Genomic DNA, 21,399 nt, shown 5'->3' with positions numbered 1-21,399 from the left:
TCCTTTTATAGTGATTGGGAGTTTTGCTAGGTCTAGTAACCTGGGCTGACATTTGTGTTCTCTTTGGGTCTGCATAACATCTATCCAGGATCTGGCTTTTGGAGTTTCTGGGGAGAAGTCTGGTATAATTCTAATAAGTCTGCCTTTATATCTTACTTGACCTTTTTCCCTTACTGCTTTTAATATTGTTTCTTTTTTCTGTGCATTTAATGTTTTGATTATTATGTAATGGGAGGATTTTATTTTCTGGTCCAATCTGTTTGGAGTTCTATAGGCTTTTTGTATATTTATTGTCATCTCTTCCTTCAGGTTGGAGAAGTTTTCTTCTGTGTTTTGTTGAAGATGTTTTCTGATCCTTTGAGCTTGGAATCTTTTCTCTCTTCTATTCCTATTATTCTATGTTTGTTTGTTTTTATTGTATCCTGGATTCCCTAGATGTTTTAGGTTAGAAACTCATTATGTTTTATATTTTCTTTGACCAGTATATCAATATCTTCTATAATATTTTCTATGCCTTGAGACTCTCTCTTCTCTCTTCTATGTCTTTTATTCTGTTAGTGATGCTTGCATCTGTAGCTCCTGATCTCTTCCCTAGGTTTTCCATTTTCAGGGTTGCTTTCATTTGTAATTTTTTTATTGTTTCTAATTTCATTTTTAGGTCTTGAACCTGACATTCCCTGGGGCATCGAGCCTTGGTAGGAACAAGGGCTTCTCCTCCCATTGATGCTCAACAAGGCCATCCTCTGCTACATGTGCAGCTGGAGCCATGGGTCCGTCCATGTGTGCTCTTTGGATAGTGGTTTAGTCCCTGGGAGCTCTGGTTGGTTGGTATTGTTGTTCTTATGGGGTTGCGAACAAACCCTTTCAACTCCTTCAATTCTTTTTCTAACTCCTCCATTTGGGACCCTGTTCTTAGTTCAGTGATTGGCTGTGAGCATCTGCCTCTGTATTTGTCAGGCTCTGGAGCCTCTCAGGAGATAGCTATATCAGGTTCCTGTCAGCATGTACTTCTTGGCATCAGCAATATCGTCTGGGTTTGGTGGTTGTATATGGGCTGGATCTCCAAGTGGAGCAGTCTCTGGGTGGCCTTTGCTTCAGTCTCTGCTCCAAACTTTGTCTCCATATTTCCTCCTGTGAATATTTTTGTTCCACCTTCTAAGAAGGACTGAAGCATCTGCACTTTGGTCTTCCTTCTTCTTGAGCTTCATGTGGTCTATGAATTATATCTTGGGTAATCAGAACTTTTGGGCTAATATTCACTTATCAGTGAGTGCATCCCATGTGGGGTCTTGTTTGTTTGTTTGTCGTGATTGGGTTACCTCACTCAGGATAATTATTTTCTAGTTCCATCCATTTGCCTAAAAATTTCATGAGCTCATTGATTTTAATAGTACCACATTTTCTGTATCTATTCCTCTGTTGAAGGACATCTGGGTTCTTTCCAGCTTCTGGCTATTATAAATAAGGCTGCTATGAACATAATGGAGCATGTGTCCTTGTTATATGTTGGAGCATGTTTTGGATATATGCCCAAGAGTGGAATAACTGGGTCCTCAGGTAGTACTATGTCCATTTTTCTGAGGAACCGCCAGACTGGTTTCCAGAGTGGTTGTACCAGCTTACAATCCCACCAACAGTGGAAGATGTAACACATACTCAGAAAACAATCAAAGAGGTTGAAGACATCTCCTCATGAGAAGACATAAATCTTGGATTTGTCAAAAAAATTATTGTGTATTCAGGGGTATAAAGGAAAACACATTTTGATTAAATAGGAATTCTTAAGACAAACATAGATTATAAAAACAAATAGAAATTCTAAAACTTAACAAGTCACTTGGACTGCATTAGAGAGAAAGAGTCTGTGTACTTAAGGATTGAACCAATGGAAATTAACCAACTTAAGAACAAAGAATGGTGAGGAAAACACAGAAAAAAACATAATGATCAAAACCTACAGATCAATATTTAGAGTAACCAAAGGAAAAGGGAATGAAGTTGGAAAAAGTATTTGGAGAAATTACTTAAATTTTCCAATTTTGTTGTAAAACAGATTTATAATTTCAAGAAAATCCACATCTACTTTGATTTACACAGATCATACATGAGAAAATGTCTAAGCACATTGTAGTCATGTTGTTTAAATTAAGTCGGAGAAAAAGGAATCATCACGTTAGGAACAGGGATTCAGATGGTATTCACTTATCACAGATAACATCCCCAAATTCTGGAAGGAAGACTGACAACTCTGAGATTCTGGTGTTGTTGCTTTGTTGGAGACAGCGTATCCCTATGTGGTCCTAGCTGTCCTGTAACTCTTTATATAGACCAGGCTGACCTTGAACTCAGATATCTTCCTGCCTCCGTCTTCTAAGTATTGGTATTAAAGGTGTGCACCACCACGCCCAGCCTGAAATATTCTTGAGAAACAACAGTGAGCACACCTGGACCACATGAAAAGCTAAGAACCCTCTACGCTCTGTAAAAAAATGACGTGACTTGAATTCAGATCTTTAGACATGAATAACACCATGGTTAATATGCAGACAAACAGAATTTCTTCAGTTTTAAGAATATAGAATGTGAGGTTTACATATGTACATGCAATAGGTAATGTTCTCTATATGTCGTATCTATCAACAATGAATGGTAGGATAATATAGAAAGTAAGTTAAGGGTATACATTATAATATTTAGAGCAGTGGTTCTCAAACTGATCTTGAGACAGTTAGAGTCCTAAATATTAACAAGAATCTCAAGGAGCTTTGTAATATGTTCCTATTACCAAAGAACATGTTAAAAGTTAAAATATTAAGCGGTTAATCATTGAAAAACAAACCAATTAAATATAAAATCAATAACCTTTATAGTAATTATATTTTATTTTAGAAATTAGCAGATTGACATGCTATACAATTCGAGTCTCCTTGATGTCTGACTCAGCAGAAGACATCTGGGCCTCATGTCTCCTCCACTCACTGTATTGGGATATATTATTCAGATTGAAATAAATTCAGAAGATCTATACAGTTACGCACTTAAAATGTAGAACTTTAACATTTTTTCAGATAATTATAGATATTTTATAACATTATACCAAAACTCAGAAGTGGCACTTTCTGAAAGATTAGTTACCATGAAAAATTTAAAGCAATGAGCGATTTTTTTTATTAGTCTATTTTATACTTGGAAAACTTTTGTAAGGTTATGCTTTGATCATTTGGGAAAACGTTATCAGAGATCTTCAAAGGGTTCTGCTTATCAGATGGGCAGCTTGGTCTTCACGCAGGTCCCCACCCCCACCACAGGAGCAGGGGCTGGCCCTGAGCCCATTGCCTGTCTACCTAACCTGCTTCCTTGTCTGGCCTCAGTAGGAGACGTGCCTCGTGCCACAGTGACACTGTGGGGTGACACCAGAGGGAAGGTAGAATGGGAGAGAGGACTTGGGTGAAGAAGAGGGGCTGGTATTGGGTTGTAAAGTGAGTAAGTAAACTTTTTTAAAATGTTGTATTTCATAAAGTTGAGTCCCAAATCACATGCCAACCTCTCACCATCTAATCAGGAAAGTCTGGTTTGCAGAAAACGTTACATGTGGATGCAAATGTGTGTGATTGCCCAGAAGTTAATTTTCACTTGAAAGTTCAAATCTCATTTAATTGGTAACTGTTTCATTTAAAGGTATAGGCTTATTTTGTATACATAAAAGATATGACTGCATACCAAGTCTGAATGGCCGTTGTTTGCCTGCTAAAGTTGCCTAACAAGTAAAAAGTACTGTCCTATAAGAAAGGGGGGAGTGATTGTGTTCACTTCCAAATCAATTAATCATGTAAGGATTCCTCCAGGACAGCCACCGTGTTTCCTAATAAAGAAGTACTTTGGGGGCGTGTCCTTGCTGGGTTGTCTCGGGGCCTCCTCTTGTCTGCAGACTCCGGTTCTGTTCTATCCTTGATCTCTCTATGGCTGAGACTTTCCACAGGGTTTTTACTTGACTGTGGTTTGTTTTGGTTGATGCTGTTGTATATTTCTAGACTTAAGGCTGGTTTTTCTTCGATTTGTTCTTCAGCTATTTTGTTAAATAGCCCTTGCGTTCCGTCCAAATTCCTTGTTAGGCTGTGCATGTCTTTAACCTGCCTATAATTGTTATTTTGAGTTCTTTGGTGTTCACCCAACTCAGTCTAAGCAGATGCCATGACTATAGGAATCCATCCTCTTTGGAGGAGCCGTGTTTTCTTGGGTGTTACACTTCTGTGTTACACTGGGATTTACGCTTCTTGTGGCTTTTGCTTGACTTATTTTTATGAGCTATTTTTTTTCATTTGAATTATGTGTAGTGTTTAAGTGAGAATTCCATGTAGTGTTGAATGTGTAGTTCACTAAATAATTCCTCAGACAGGTCCAGATACCTGATGTGTCATCTGCATTGTTTTCTGAGGAGATAACCACTGGGAAATGTTGTGACCGGTGAGCAGCAGTCTCTTCCATACCTGTGGGAGGACGAACAGCTAGGGACAGTATGGAGCATACTTAGATTTGACTTAATCTCCATCTTATTTTTGTAACACCCCTGCTGCGCCTGGAACTCACCCATCTGGCAAAACTAACACAGGTCCCAGGAACTCGGCCTCCAGCTTTGCAAGCCACAGGATTGTAGGCACAGGGCAGCTCTGCACTGATTCTCAGGTGGGGGCTGGGACTTCAACTCCTGCTCTCATAATGAACACAGCAAGCAGTAAACTAACTGAACCATTGCCCCATAAACGTACTTAAAACTAAACATGAACAAGCCGTTAGTTAACTTACTAAGTCAGACACTTAAATGTGCCCAGATGTCAGCCATCTTGTAAATGTTTTTCCTTAAGAGCTCTTTATTTAGTTCTATTCTTTTATTTAAATTTTTCTTAGAGTTTATTTACTTATTTATTTGGTTAATTTATTTATTGACATCCCAAACACTGGCTCCTCCCAGTTTCCTCCTTACATACTCCCTCCCTAATCCTCCATCCCCTTCTCTTGAGAGGGTGGGGCCCCTGCTGAGTATCCCCCAACCCTGGCACATCAAGTCCCTGCAGGATGAGGCACATCCTCTCCCAGACAAGGCAGCCCTGTTGGGGAACAGATTCTACATCAGGTTACAGCTTTAGGAACATCCTACTCTTCAATTGTTAAAGAACCTACCTGCCCTGTTAGGGAACAGATTCCTCAATCAGACTACAGCTTTGGGGACAGCCCTCTCCCCCATTCTCCCACTCAGTTCCCTCTCCTCACACCTGCTCCTGCCCTTCCCCTCCCCCACTCTCTCACTCAGTTCCCCCTCCCCCTCTGCATCTTATGGTTGTTCCCCTTTCTAAGAGAGAGTCAAGCATCCGTGCTCAAACCTTCCTTCTTATTTAACTTCTTTAGGTCTGTGGGTATAGCAGACCTTTAGGTCCTGTATTTTATAGCTAGTATCCACTTATCCATGAGCACATACCATGCATGTCCTTTGGGGTCTGGGTTACCTCACTCGGGATAATATTTTTCTAATTCTATCCATTTGCCTTCAAAATTCATGATGTCCTTGTTCTTAATGGATAAATAATATTCCATTGTGTAAATGGGCCACATTTGCTTTATCCATTCTTTGGTTGAAGGACGTCTAGGTTGGTTCCAGTTTCTGGCTGTTTTGCTATAAGCATAGTGGAGCACGTAGTCTTGTGGTATGGTGGAGCTTCTTTTGGGTATATATCCAGGAATGGTATAGCTGGGTCTTCAGGTAGAACTATTTCTAATTCTCTGAGGAACCGCCAGATTGATTTCCAGAGTGGTTGCACCAGCTTACAACCCCACCAACAGTGGAGAAGTGTTCCTCTTTCTCTGCTTCCTCGCCAGCATCTGCTGTCACCTGAGGTTTCGCATCAATATTCATAAGCAAAAATTGGTCTGAAGTTCTCTTTCTTTGGTGAATCTTTGTGCGGTTTAGGTATCAGAGTGACTGTGGCCTCAGAGAATGAAACAGGTAATGTTCCTTTTGTTTCTATTTCATGGAATAGTTTGACAAGTATTGGTATTAGCTGTTCTTCACTAAAACAATCCGGCCCTGCATTTTTCTTGCTTGGGAAACTTTTAATGACTGCTTCTACTTCCTTGGGTTATGGGACTATCTAGATAGTCTAACTTTGGTAAGTGGTATGTATCTAGAAAATTATCCTTGTCGTTTAGATTTTCCTGTGGAGTACAGGCTTTTGAGTAAGACCTAATAATTTTTTTAATTTCCTCAGCTTCTCTTGTTGTCTTTCTTTTCACTTCTAATTTTGTTCAGTTGGATACTGTCTCTGCCACTTAGTTTGGCTAAGGGTTTGGTTTGTCTGTCTTGTTGATTTTCTCAAAGAGTCAGCTCTTGGTTTTGTTGCTTTCTGTATTCTTTTTGTTTCTAATTGATTGATTTCAGCCCTGAGTTTGACTATTTCCTGCCCTCTACTTCTCTTGGCTGTGTTTGTTCTAGAGCTTTCAGGTGTGCTGTTAAATTGCTAGTCTGAGGTCTCTCCAGTTCTTTATGAAGGCTCATAGTGCTATGAATTTTCCTCTTAGAACTGCTTTCATTGTGTCCCATGAGTTTGGGTATATAAAAATGCATTCATTTTTACTGAATTCTAGAAAGTCTTTCATTTCTTTATTTCTTCCCTGACCAAGTGATCACTGAGTAGAAAGATACTCTATTTCCATGAGTGTGAGGCTTTCTGTTGTTTTTGTTGTTGTTCAAGTCCAGCCTCAAACCATGATGATCTGACAATGCAAGGGATTACTTTTTTCTTTTTTCTTTTCTTTCTTTCTTTTCTTTTTTTTTTTTTTTTTTTTTTTTTTTTTTTTTTTTTTTTGAGATTCAAGGTCTATTTATTTGTTCCTCTGAAAGACTTATTTTTGACTGGACTCAGATTTAGAAGTAGAAGCTCTCAGCGAGGACAACCTACATCTCTTTGCGATCTGTTCCTGGCGCTTTTCTTTGGCTTCCTTCATTCTCTTAGCCAAAAGTTTAGCCTGTTCTGCAGCCTCCTCCTTGTTTTTCTTAGTGTGTTGCTTCTTCAGAGCGATGCATCGGCGTTTGTGTTGCAGGATACGTGGAAAAACAAGCTGAATCTTGGGTGCTTGGACCTGGGCTTCTTACCTTCTTTGCTTAGGGACTTCCTGACAACATATTGGCATACATCATCTTCTTTGGAGAGATTAAAAAGCTTTCGTGATTCAACTAGCTCTTAGGTCCCAGCCGACGAGGCACAGTAGTATCTGTCAGTCCTGGAATATCCTTCTCTCTCTCTCTCTCTCTTTTTTTTTTTTTTTACAATAACCAAGTTGAGAACACTCAGATTGGCATCCTCAATGCATCCACGAACGGACTTGGGTTTCCTCTCTCCAGTTCTCCTGGGTCTATAACAGGAACGCCCCTTACTCCACAGCAAGCGCACGCTGCCATGGGTCAATAAGCCTGGCTTCACGGGAAAACCTTGATTGTCATTCCCACCGCGGATCCGGACCACATGACCCTTCCACTCTTCACCAAGAGCGCCTGCAGCTACCTCTGTGGGCATGCGCTTCTCACAGAACGTACGAAGCTCGCCTACGTCACCCACGTCAATGAGCTTCTGACAGCCAGTGGCAGCGAAGGAGACACTGAGCTTCATTTTGACAAAAAGGCCCCAGGGGATTACTTTTATCTTCTTCCTGTCTGCTGAGGCTTGCTTTATGCTCGATTATGTGGTCAATTTTGGAGAAGGTTCTGTGAGGTGCTGAGAAGAAGCTATATTCTTTTGTTTTGGGGTAAAAGGTTTATGGATGTCTGTTAAATCCATTAGGTTCGTGACATCTGTTAGTTTCCCTGTTTCTCTGTTCAGTTTGTTTTGATTACCTGTTCACTGGTGAGAGTGAGGTGTTGTAGTCCCCACTACTGTGTGGAGCTCAATGTGTAATTTGAACATTAGTAAAGTGTCTTTAATAAATATAGGTACCCTTAGACTTGGGACATAGATATTCAGAATTGAGATGTGATCTTAATGTTTTCCCTTTGATGAGTATAAAGTGTCCTTCCCCATCTCTTAATTTCTCTTCATTGAAAGTCTATTTTATTACTATTGGAATGTCTACTCCAGCTTGTTTCTTGAGACCCTTTTCTTAGAAAACCTTTTCCACCCCTTTACTCTGAGGCAGTGTCTATCTTTGTTGCTAAAGTATGTTTCTTGTATGTAGCAGAATGATGAATCTTGTTTACTTATCCAGTCAGTTAGTTTGTGTCTTTTTATTGGTGGCTTCCAGCCGTTGATGTTAAGAAATATCAATGGCCAATGATTCTTAGTTCCTGCTATTTTGAAATTTGAGGTGTTCCTGTGTGTGTGTGTGTGTGTGTGTGTGTGTGGCTTGTTGTGAGATAATTCATTTCTTGTGTTTGCTTGGATGTAGTTAAACTTGTGTTGGAGTTTTCCTTCTAGTATCTGCTGTAGGGTGGATTTGTAGAAAGATATGATTAAATTGGTTTTGTCACAGAATATCTTGTTTTATCCATCTATGGTGATTGAGAGTTTTGCTGGATATAGTAGTCTGAGCTGGCATCTTTGATCCCTTAGGGTGTACAAGTCATCTGTCCAGGATCTTTTAGAGTCCTTGTTAAGAAGTCAGGTGCAGTTCTGATAGGTCTACCTTTTTATTTTACTTTATATATTTACACTTTCCTTTGCCACTTTTAATCTTCTTTCTTTGTTCTGTAATAAGGTGTTTTGATTACTATGTGGTAGGAGGATTTTCTTTTCTAGTCTCTAGGCTTCTTGTGCATTTACACACATCACTTCCTTTAGGTTAGGGGAGTTTTCTTCTGTGATCTTGTTGAAGATATTTTCTGGCCCTTTGAATTGGGAATCTTCATTCTCTTCTATTCCTATTGTTCTTAGGTTTGGTCTTTTCATAGTGTGGCAAATTCCCTGGATGTTTTTTGACTTAGAAACGTTTTACATTTGGCATTTTCTTTGACCAGTATATCAACTTCTTCTATGGTATTTTCTGTGCCTGCGATCCTCTCTTCGAGCTCCTGTATTCTACAGGTGATGCTTTCAGATGGACATTTAGATTGGTTACATTTCCTTGCTAAAGTATGTTATTTTCTGTTTCCTGTTCTCTTCATAGGTTTGTTTGTTTGTTTGTTTGTTTTTTCATCTTCAGGGTTTCCTCCATTTGTGTTTCCTTTACTGCTTCTATTTCCATTTTAGGCTGTGAATCATTTTATTCATTTCCTTCACCTATTTGTGTTTTTCTGTATTTCTTTAAGAGATTTATTTTTATCCTCTTTAAAGGCCTCCATCATCTTTATGAGATAAGATTTAAAGTCACAATCTTGCTCTTTGGGTTTATTAGGTTATCCAGTGTTTGATGCAGTAAGAGAGCTGGGGTCTGATGGTAGCATATTGTGCTGGTTTCTACTGATTATGTTCTTGAGTTTGCCTTTCACTATCTTGTTGACTCTCGTGTTTGCTGGCCTAGTAGGGTGTCTCGGGTTGGAGCAGGTCTCCTGGGAGGCAGGCAGAGCTGTGGGGTGGAGAGCAGTGTGCTGATCAGAGATTGTAGGTGGAGGTGTACTGAAAGGAAGATGGAGCCCAGATAGGGCAGGGCAGAGCTCAAAGCTGCTGGACTTGCTGGCGTCCGAGTGGGGGTTAAGAGGGCTTAGGCATGGAGCTGTGTCTTGAGTGTTCTAGGTAGAGCAGCCTTTGGGCTTATACATTCTTTAATTAACTCAATCTCAAAATTTGTGTGAAAAAAAGCAAAGAACCAATAGTACTTAAATTAGTGGAGGGGTCTATAATTTTGGGGGGCAATGAAAGTTTTCTGTAGTTGTAATGTTCATTGAGGTTCATGACCATAGATGACTGTGGAGCACTTACTGGTGAAGTCAGGACCATTTCATGTAAACCTAAGTGTGAAACTGGAAGGGAAGATGTATGATGTATGGTTGTGAAACATATTCAAAAGCTACAGTAACTAAGAATGTGCTACTAGACAAGCGGATCAGCAGAACAGAACTGACATTGTGGAAATGGACGAACAAAGCTGCGGCCATCTAACTCCTGACAAATGAGGTAACAACAGGAAGTCAAGGAGATGATCCATTCAATAAATGGTGCTGGCAAGACCGCATGTCTGTGCACAGAAGAATGAACACAGATTAAATCTTGTCAAGATATTCTACAATCTGAGATGACAAAACTGTGAGGAGAAACGGGGATGACTCTTCAGAAGGCACTGTGGTAGGGAAAGACATCCTGAACAGAATCTCTGTAGCACAGGAGGAAGCCCCAGGTGTCAACAACTGAAATTCAAAAGTTTCTGCACAGCAAAGGAAAATCCACAGTGCATACAGCGGCCCAGAGAAAGAGGGACATTTTCACCAGCTATGCTTCTAATAGGGGCTAATGCCCAGACTTTACAAAGCAATGCAAAAATCAAATTCTAGGAAATAAAACTGCTAATTCACAAATGGGCTAATAAAACATAATTTTTAAGAAAGGGAGGAAGGAATGAACGGAAGGACAGGAGGAAAGGAGGGAGGGAGGAAAAGAGGAAAGAAAGCCCCAAAACTAATTTAAAGTATTCAACATTCTTGGGTTCAGGAAATGCAAATTAACCTACTGTGGTGTGGTGCTGTGGTCAGAGTGGCTATCATCAGAAATCTGCCAACAACTGCTGGAGAGAATGTGGGAGAAAAGGAGCTCTTAGTGACTGCTGCTGGGGGTAGACATTAATACAGTGATGATAAAAATCAGCTTGGAGTTCCCTTAAAATATTAAAATAAAACTGACACATAACCCAACTAATTCCACTCCTGGGCTTATACCAGAGAACTCCATTCTACACTCGTATTTATTGGTGTTGGAATAAAACATATTTCACCAAGGAAATGGAACCAATTTAAATGTCTATCAGCATATGAAATGTGATCATAAAACTGTGATTTATTCACAAAATGAAATATTATTTGGCTGTAAAAATGAAATTTATAAAAAAAATAAAGGGACTTAGAATGTATATTAATAAGTGAGGTCACACATGTTCTCCCTCATATGCAGATCCTAGCCTATGTCATAAGTGTGTTTATATGCAGAGAGATCTAATAAGTATGGATATAGTATGACATTTAGAAATCAGACCAAGAAAGATGGAGAGATGCTCAGTGCTTAGAGCACTGACTGTTCTTCCAGAGGTCCTGAGTTCAAACCCCAGCAACCACATGGTGGCTCAGAACCATGTAATGGGATCTAATGCCCTCTTCTGGTGTCTGAAGACAGCGACAGTGTATAATATACATAAAATAAGTAATTTAAAAAAAAAAAAAAAGACAACAGACTAAGGAAGGGTAAGAGCAGACCCTGGGAAAGGATGGCATGTAGATGAAGCACACGTGAGCCGTGAAAGAGGAAAAAAGATAAAGTTTTTCTTCTACTTTCAACTCCGTGTGTATGTGAGTGAAACCGCACAGCAGACGCTCACTGAGATGTGCGGTGTAGAACTGGGTGTCTGCTCATCTAGATACGTGGGAATTTTATTTGTGAGTTTAGTATAATACAGTGGCTTTGAAAATAAGAATAGGCAAATAGCTCAGTTAGAACAGAATAAGAATTTAGACATCAGTTCATACTCATGTTGTGTTGTGATTTCTGATAAATATGATAAAACACTCCAAATGGGAATGGAATTATTTTCAACCAGTAGAGACAGAGAAATTGAATATGCATATGGAATACAGTAGGACATCCTAGATCCATCATATAGATAGATAGATACATACATACATACATAGGTAGATAGATAGGTAGATATAGATATTCAAAATGAAAAAAGTCAAAATCTTCTAAAAGAAAACAAAGAAGACCTGTTCAAGTTATGTCAGGCAAATATTACTTAAGCCACAGAAGGTAATAACAAAGGAAAACTCAAGTCAATAAATTAGATTTAATTAAACTTAAAACATAATCAAAAGGCAAGAATAAGAAAATGCAAACCACAGGCTTCAAAAAATACTTAGAATGCATATATCTAACAAGGAGCTAGTGTCCAACACGTATAAAAATCTATAACCTAATTACTTTTGTTTGAAGGTGTTAGAAGATTTGAATAGATTGTTGACAAAATGTATAAAGGGCCAAAAAAAAAGTCAGCACCGTGAGTGATCGTGGAGAGACCATAAAGACACTGCTACACATCTACCAGCAAACCTGGGAGTAAAAGCCTTGCCAACCGAGATGGGGCCTGGGACAAGACAACTGCAAGAAGCCGCTGGAGCTCAGACTCGGATGGAAGTAAAAAATTGCGAATCCATGTTGGAAGAAGGCATAATCGTTTCTGAAAGCAGCCGAACCTCTACCTACTATACACCTCAGAAACTGAGTATCTGCCCAAAAGAAGGGAAAGCCTGCATCCACATAAGGTTGGGAGAAATACACGTGAACAAGCCATCACATGAACAAACTGAGGTAACCGCATGGTCAGTTAGTGTAATTAACTGTTGCAGTTTGCCTTCTGGCTACGAAATCGAGAAAAGCTGTGGCAAACTGTGAAGACTTGGTCCCCCTTGCCCTGGTGACACAGACGCACAGCGGGTGAAGCCTGCAAACAAGGCCACGTTCTTCCACTCTGCTTGTGGGAAGCTTGAAGAGGGAGAAACGAATTGGAAGAACAGAACTGGGCTGCGAAAGAGCAGTGAGCCAGTGATGGTGACCTGCGTGATGGTGACCTGCGTGATGGTGACCTGCGTCCTGGCAGGACTTTGGCCCGCACAGTGGCTGCACGGTTTTCCATTTCTTAACCCTGTGCTTTGTAGGCTAATTCCCATTTGATTTCTAAATCACTGTTACTCTTCCATTGTTTTAGACAATTAATTTGTCTGTAAGTTGTTTTTATGAATTACTTCATTGCTATTGATTCTTTGCCCATTTCCCCCTTAAAAACAACCTTAGACTCTTCATAGGTTTAGACAGAGTTAGCGCATTTTTTTCCGAGCAGTTACTTATTTATTTCACAAAGCACCCCCACCTCTCTCTCTCTCTCTCTCTCTCTCTCTCTCTCTCTCTCTCACTGGTGTATGTGTGTGTGTGCGTGTGTGACTTTGTACTTTGGTGGCTAATGTAATTCGCAGAGCATTCTTGTTATTTTTCTTAACATGCTTTTCAATGATATGGTTTTTAGTCTAGTCTGAGCACCGCGCCACAGAGTAGTTCCAGCTACTCAGGAGGCTAAGATAGATTTTTACTGGAGCTTGGAGAGTTCAAAAGCCAGGGGCATGGTGAGACATTTTCTTATAATTTTTTAAACTCTGGATTGATTCTAGATTAATGTTTTTATTGAGTTGGGGAGTCAGAAAAATTTAAATGCATATTACTGAGCATTTTAATCTTTAAGTTTTTAAAATTTAATTTTTTATGTATTAACAAATAAACGTGTTGTTATATTTGGCTAATTCAAAGAATAAACTTTACTGACAACACCTTTCCAAGTATCGTTATCTTTTAGTTCTTTCTTTTCAGAGGCCTCTAATCCACATTGTTCCTATGGGGAGGTCAGTGACAGTAATGATTTTGCCGGCCTTTTATGAAAAACTTCTTTTTAATTTTTTATATTTATTTTGTGTGTGCGTGTCCACATGAGTGCACATGTGTGGAGGTCAGAGGACAAATTGCAGGAGTCGGTTCTTCTGTCATGTGGAGTCCTGTGTTGGCAACAGGCACATTTATCTGGTTTACCCTACCGCTGGTCCTAGTAATAAGTATTTTAATAACTGTCATCTATCCTGAAATCAATCCATTTAAAGCGGTAAAACAAACAAGATGTAATGTAGTTGCCATAATTGAAATATAAAGTGAAAATTAGAAGAAGTTAATAACTATACCAATGTGTAAACTGGGGAGCGTGCCGTAATGAGACATCTGTCTCTAGACAAAAGAATCATGACCGGTGACTGCAGATGCAGGGTTGGATTTTTTTTTTTTTTTTTTTTTTTTTTTTTTTTTGTACAACAAGCAGTATTGCTGTTAGTGATTTTATGGAATATTTGAACTCGATGAAACTTAGAAAAAAACAAACTATAGGTTTTGTGTAATTGCCTACATATAACAGGAGGGATTTTATCCATTATATGTGCTTCTGGGAAAGATGGCATGTTTTCAAATTATACAAACTTGTTTTAGGTATTCCAAATTTTATTTTTTAAAATAGCCTTCATTACAATTTTGAAAGCCTAAGAAAACTTTTTTTTTTTTTTTTTACCATACTCAATAAGTTAATAAACACGTACAAAGAACAACTCAGTTTAAGGAAGTAGCAGTGTCAGGAAGGCTGTCTTAATCATCCAAATGTGGACCTTTCTTCTTCCACTAAGTCCACTGAAGAAAAATCAGACAATCCAACAAGAGAACAAGTGTTAGCATTAACATCCTTGCTGGATTCCTGGATGCTACACTTGAGATAACAGTGGTTTTTATTGGGTGGTTTCCCCACCTGAACTGAAATCATTCTTATTTTTTTTCTTGGAAAGGTGAATTTCAACTTTGTTTAACAGAGCATAATATTGAGATATAACCTCTAGTATTTGAAATCACTGGTTGTCATGAGATGGAACGTTAAATGCAACAGGATGTGTCCTGATGCCACAAGAGTTTAAGAAGTAACTAACTGACTCAGAGAAGTCAGGGGTGCTGAGCTACTGAGCTAGACTTGCGGCTCATTCGTGTGAGGTACTCTTCTCATCGTGCATGGAATGGAGATTCAGATCAGCAAACAAGCCCACATCAGGTTAATTCTGCTTCCTAGCCACAAAACAATGCCGTCGTACTAGGGCCATGTGGCATTGTTTAAACACAGAATGGCTGTCATTCTTTGCTGTGAGTTCTTATCAGGGATATGTTCGTCACTGATGACCATGATCCAGCACACACAGCACAAGGAGCCCTCCCATCAGGGTGAGTTTCATGGCTCCAGAAGACAATAAAGAGGAAGCAGGCTCCAAACATGTTATTGTATAAAATGAAGTTTAATTCTGGCCAAACAATTATACATTGTTTTTTTTTCTTCTTGAATATCACAAGGTCAGAGGACAGTGCTCCTCCTGGAGCACTCCCCTATGACTTGCAGATCATATACCAACCCTGGACCTTGTGGGCTAAGTGCTGTAAGTGTCCCTTAAGCTAGTGACAAGATTGCCATATTGAGTGTTTACTTGGAGTGGATCAGTATCTTTAACAATGGCATCACCCCTGAGAATGTTTTTAACTCACATGAAAAATATGTTGGGTTACAGAGAAAAACAGTTGTATTCAAATAAAAACACCAGATTGAGAATCCTTGCAAACAGTATCATAATCCCCTTCCTGTACTCAATACAGTTGAAAACCAGGAAGTTGTATATGATAATACTTTAGACATTTGAAAGCTCAGTCAGCAACATAGTATCTATCACTCAAAGCACCATCATTTCCTAATAAAATGCAGCAAATATACAAGGGACTGAGGTTTGGTTCCTGCTTTGTAACAGGAAAAAGAGTGTATGAAGTGGACAAGTGTTTCCATTTCCCCTTCCCACCCTGATTAGATTACACTGACTAGAATCAGTTCTGGCTCGGACCATCGGCCAGTTTCTCTGCTCCTGTATTACCAAAGGAATAAGGGGACTTTGGTAAAACGAAGTCTTCCAGCTGCCACTTGGCAAGTCTGCAAAGCACTAACACATATTAAACACAGCATGTCGCTGTAGGAGCAGGAATTGCAGCCAGGGTTCCGTGAGTAGGTGCCCACCGCTTTCTAGGGGACTTGGCAGGAGGCTGTGCTGAAATGATGCCGGTGCTTTCCTTTCTGTAGGGCGTGTCCCTGTACCAGACTGTCATCGTGGGCTCTGTTGTCACTCTCCTCTACTCTTCCAGAGCTTGTTACAATCTGGTAGTGATCAGCGTCTCACAGGACACCCTAGAGAGTCCATTTCATTATGGCTGGGACAATCTTTCAGATAAGGTACGTGCCTGACACCTTACCGGTCTACGGTTAATACAGTGGATGATTAAGTCAGGACATTTGGTACTTGACTCAGACGTGTTTCCATGCAATCTCTGCTTTCAATAACCCTGTTTTACACTGCTTAAATTTTCTCGTTTGCATGTAACACCTTGAAATCATTCTTCAGAAAGTTTTATCAAAGAAATAAGTTAATTTGTAATTAATAGTGCTAGAAACCTTTCACTCATAAGCCTAGTTAGGAACTTTAAAAATGATGATGTTTTGGTATCTCTCAGAAATTGACTGGATTTCGCCAGTGAAAATCTGGCTAATGTACTGTAAGGGTAAGAAAACTATAAAAATCGATACTTTGTTCAGTTTTATACATATAAACAAGTGCTTCCTTTAAACTGTGTTTTTAATCTGCCTTGCAAAGCGAAGAGCCTTAGTAGTTCTTTGCATGTCTGGGTGTTTGCTACAGTTCCCAGCGTTTACCCTCAAAGCATGTTCCTTCCCTCCCTAACACAGTTTGGCAGCTTCGTGCTCGGTCTCTGTGTTAGTCTCACTTGCCCTGAATCTAAGGCAGTCTAGAAGACTGTTTTGTTCCCCCAATAAGAAGATGGACTTGTCACATGCAGTTCCATGTGGCAGGTTCTCTTTACATCCTTTCCCGTTTCCCTTCCCCCAGCGTCCGGTAGAAAGGAAACAAAGTCAGTGTCCAGAGCAATCCCAAAGAGTATTTTAAAAATCAGCCGTGAAGATTTACTTAGCATGTCTAACTCAGACTGCTACTGTGTCTGTGGGGCAGCTGTGACAGTAACCCCTTCCAACTAACCCTCTTCAGGCTGTGGTGCCTCAAATGGTATCATTCTGCATTATCGGAGGACTAAAATTATTCTTCTAAGCTCATGCATTTAAAAAGTTTGTTTTATTGTAATAAAATTTAAATTACTGTTATGGTCCTTGAAGGAAAAATAACCATTAAGTGAGAAATCACAAAATGCAGAAAAGTTCAGTCCTTTTGTGTTTACACTTGATGTATATGATTGCTTGTTATATAAATGGTATAAAGCCAGTGTGAAAATTCCTCTGCTGTGCTCTGTGGACAGGCTCGGAGAGAAGATGGAAATGGAGAGGACTACATTGTCTTTGGAATGGTCCTCTTTCTGTGGGAGCATGTACCAGCATGGTCAGTGGCGCTATTCTTCCGGGCACAGAGATTAAACCAGAATCTGGTAAGACATCCTAACATCCCCCAAGGCTCAATCTCGTTTTTTTCTAAAGCGTGGAATATTTATCCGGAGTTCCTGTTTTTAGCAAAGTTTGGGGCTAAAACTCATAGACGGTGGGGTCTGCCTTCACTCAGTCTTCAACCTCCGCCCACAGGCGCCCGCTGGCGTGATGAGCCGCAGCTACAGCTCCAGGGCTTTCTTCTTTGACAATCCGAGACGGTACGACAGTGACGACGACTTGCCAAGACTGGGGAGCTCTCGGGAAGGAAGGTAGATGTAACTGGTCACTTGCCGATTTAGCATTGCCATAGATAGGCAAGAACAACTCCGAGCTGCCAGACACCCATGGAACCGGTGATTTGGCAGTGCACATCTATACACACCATCAGGAATACTGTAGTTTAACACAGTCTAGCTTAACTGTGTAGTCGCGCATGCTCCATAAAGAACTATCAGCCGACCTAAAGCCGGTCAGCTTTCTTGGACTCTGTTGGGGGTAAAGTGGCACTCTGCCGCTCAGGACCCCTTCTTGGTTCAGTCAGAGCATGCACGCACTCCCACGCATGTTGACGGGCATGGAAGGATTACTGTGCACTGTGTATCTGGTTTATGTTTCCAGTGCAATTCCAGATCAAAAAGCAGGTCTCCTCATACCCTCCACTTCCAACACCGTCCTGAAGCCTTGTCATTCACCAACTGCACTCCTTCGTCTTGATTGATTTTCAGTAATTCTTCACCTGGAGCCACTTAACCTAGTTTTCCTGTGAGGCGGTGGTTATAGCTCAGCCTAATGGCTTGTGCTGAGTACTAAAGGAACACATGTGCATACAGATGTGCTAGAAAAAGCACAGTACACAACAATAAAACGTTGTCAGGCGCATTCTGCCACTTTTGAGAATCTTATATGTGGGGTGTGTGTGTGTGTGTGTGTGTGTGTGTATGTGTGTGTGTGTGTGTGTGTGTGTGTGTGTGTGTGTGTGTGTGTGATACGAGTTACAGATCAGAGATATTAGTAGAAGCCATTAAACTTGGTAGAAAGTCGTATTGTTGTGCATTTATTTGAATACATTTGTGTTGTGAATTTCTCTGGAAATGTTTGCCTTATTGTTGTTGCAGTTTATCAGACTCACAGACGCTGGGCTGGTACGGCACCATGGCTGGGTGTGGCAGCAGCACCTACACGGTCACGCCCCCAGGGAATGGGCCCGTGACGGACACCGCCCCTTTGCTCTTCACGTGCAGTAACTTGGATATGAGGGACCATAGCTTATACATAGCCCCACAGAACTGACGGCTTCCCCTCGGCAGAGACCGTGACTGTTCTTCATGAATGTGTACGTGTACTCAGCATCTTTAAAACCATCTGCATCAACACTGCATCATCTACCGCAACCAACAAAAACTAATATAATTGTCTCAAAGTTCTCCGTGCTCTGATCTCTGCATAGGGAATCACGACGTTTGGAGGAACAGAGATTACACGCTAAGGTACTCGATGACCCGGAACCTAACTCCGGGACATCCAGTGCACATTTGCATATTTGCACTTTTCCCTGTGTTTGGAAAGAATACTGTGCAGTCGCCAACGCCACACATGAGTATTCACACCAGTGTGTTATTGTACGCTAACTCAGGAGGCAGTTTTCCACAAAAATCAAAACCTAAACTCCTGATGGCGTGTTCTGCCTTCCCTGCAACAGCTTCCAAGTGTGACCAGTGCAGAGTTAGGCTTACGAATGCATTACTCTTCCAAGTGGCTCCTCTGTGATGACAGAGGAGCTTCAGCATGATTCTTCCAGAAGCTAGTGACCTTTGCATAGGGGCTTCAGGACAATGTCTTGGAACTACACAAGTTTACAGATGCATTTAGGGAGTCTTCACTAAAAAGAAAGTGCTAAGTTAAAAACAGTATTTTTCAAAAACCATTGAATTTATCAGAAAGATGAGCTCACCCTACCTACAGTTAAGACTGTCCTCAGGTAAATTAAATCACAAGACCTTTTGCAGTGAGCTAAAGTGTAACACTTTATATGGCGTATGATCCCACCTTATGTCTTATGTTTCATACCTTGTATGTGGCCTAAACCAAATTAAATCCAATCAATTCCAGCATTGGATTAACAGGAGAACTATTAAGAGGTCAACACTGGAATATTTTTGGATTTCATTAAAACTATTTTAAATATGACACTGTAAGCCGTGTGCCTCTACACACTCGTGTGCACCCTGGTGTTCACGCTCACACACACACACACACACACACACACACACACAGTAGTAGGCCCAAACAACAGAAAAATTTTAAATGCACTTTACCTGTGTCTGTACAGAAAGTAGATGCTAAGTACCTGAGATTCCGAGGAGACGGGCAGTGTGGGGGCTGTCACACAGGATCTGCCACCGGCTTTGGAGCTGGGACTAGAAACTGTCTTATTTGTACTCACACCTACGTTTTCTCTCAGCTTCTTGAGCTACCGCGGCAACCTCACAAAATTGTGTGTATCTTTAAAACACACTGTTAATCCTTCCCGTCTTCTGACATGGGACAAAGCTCACACTTCTTTTTATGAACAACAGATTTTAAATTCAATCAGAAGCATAATTAATACACAAGACACTTGTTTATAAGTTCTTATTGTAACGAATCATTTAAACTTTTATAGTACAGAAGCTAGCTTTGGTACTAATATGACAATATAGTCTACAACTGCGGGTGACAACCTAACAATATAGTCTACAACCGTGGGTGACAACCTAACAATATAGTCTACAACCGTGGGTGACAACCTAACAATATAGTCTACAACCGTGGGTGACAACCTAACAATATAGTCTACAACTGTGGGTGACAACCTAACAATATAGTCTACAACCATGGGTGACAACCTAACAATATTGTGTACAACCGTGGGTTTCAGTTACTTGGTTTCTCAGAATGTCAGTTGTTTGACACAAGATTGGTATCTAACACTACTGTCTTTGTTAATCTCTGGGTTCAAGACGATTGTTTTTCTAGTTAAGCTTCTATATACAAACGTCCTGGTTGACAAACGGAGATTACTTACACTCCCAATAAAGGCTGTACTGGTTGACTATACTGAATTTAAGATTTGTTAATTCATTAAACTTATCACCGACTCAAGTGTTTGTTTTTCTTTTTCTTTTTTGAAACAAGATGTCTCTGTAACCCTGGCTGTCCTGGAACTTGATATGTAGAGCAGGCTGGTCTGGAGCTCAAGGGATTCCCTGTCTCGGCCTCCTGAATGGGAGGGTTAAAGGTGTACGCCTCCACACCTGGTCTATAAAGTTCCTAACCCTTAACAATTGTCTCACACACGTCTCAGAGTTCATCACCAAAGAAATCTGCCGTGTTTCTTACAATTTCAAAAGCACTGGCAGCACTTTAAGTCTGGTCTCAGAAGGAGTTGTTATCAAGTCAAGGGCTACAGTCCCGTCCACTGCGCTAAAGCACATAGCAGTTCCAGCCCGTCCTCAGTCGTAAACTAGAAAATCAAATTTCACTGCTGAAGTGTGTAACTCTACAGCGATTAGCAATATTTATCATTTTACTTCATTTGTGTTGCTATTAATTTTGAAACTCTTACCACTTACTGTAGCTGACTGTAGTTTTGTGGACAATGTAATTTATAGCTAAAGTGCTTTTTTTATTCGTAAATGCCTTTTTATTGTTTAACAGTGTTTCTCAGCTATACAGTCAGTTTCAAACTGGTTACAAAAGTATAGCCGTGGCCAATGAATGTACTTCTTTGTTTCACTAAATTATAATAAAATGCTACTGTTAAAGAGTATGTTTATCTGAAGGTGTGTTTTCTTAATGTCCTTTAATGGAATCCACTCCTTTTTTTTTTTTTTTAAACTCTCATTACAAATGAATTAGTGAATAATGCATTAAATCTGGATCACAACACATTATAGCCAGTTTGAAATAAAGCACCATGTTTTTAATGGCAGTGTTATTAGGCAGACACTTATTCAAACATTAAACTAGGAAAAATCCTCATGAAGTGGTTTATAATATTCCCTCCTCCTGAGACTCTTAGTTTGTCAAGTCTATAACCCCAGCTGTCCTTTCATCAAGAGCCTCTATGGTACTTATTCCTCCCTTACTTTTCCCAGAGTAGAACCCATTCCCAACTAACCAAAGACCAAAGAT

The 21,399-nt window shown here is 40.1% G+C and overlaps 1 protein-coding gene and 1 pseudogene across 2 annotated transcripts in view; one reads left to right on the top strand and one right to left on the bottom strand.

The window, feature by feature from the left end:
- Positions 1-18,516, top strand: part of GPR137C (G protein-coupled receptor 137C) — a gene marked incomplete at both ends in the record, with an annotated part of 49,368 nt that extends 30,852 nt beyond the window's left edge. Inside the window, 4 exons of the mRNA XM_080916623.1 lie at positions 15,862-16,011; positions 17,103-17,228; positions 17,380-17,495; positions 18,342-18,516. Of these exons, the coding sequence (XP_080772749.1) occupies positions 15,862-16,011; positions 17,103-17,228; positions 17,380-17,495; positions 18,342-18,516 (567 nt within the window). The remainder of the gene's footprint in view (positions 1-15,861; positions 16,012-17,102; positions 17,229-17,379; positions 17,496-18,341) is intronic.
- LOC308421016 (small ribosomal subunit protein eS6-like) lies at positions 6,895-7,658 on the bottom strand (annotated as a pseudogene). Its single transcript has one exon. The product of its transcript is annotated as a small ribosomal subunit protein eS6-like (transcript).
- Positions 18,517-21,399: the final 2,883 nt, after the last annotated feature.

The sequence above is a fragment of the Micromys minutus genome (genome assembly GCF_963924665.1).
Source record: "Micromys minutus genome assembly, chromosome: 5".
In the NCBI taxonomy this organism is placed as follows: domain Eukaryota; kingdom Metazoa; phylum Chordata; class Mammalia; order Rodentia; family Muridae; genus Micromys; species Micromys minutus.
Note: the sequence above shows the minus strand (reverse complement) of the source record. Positions and strands in the feature narration are given on the sequence as shown.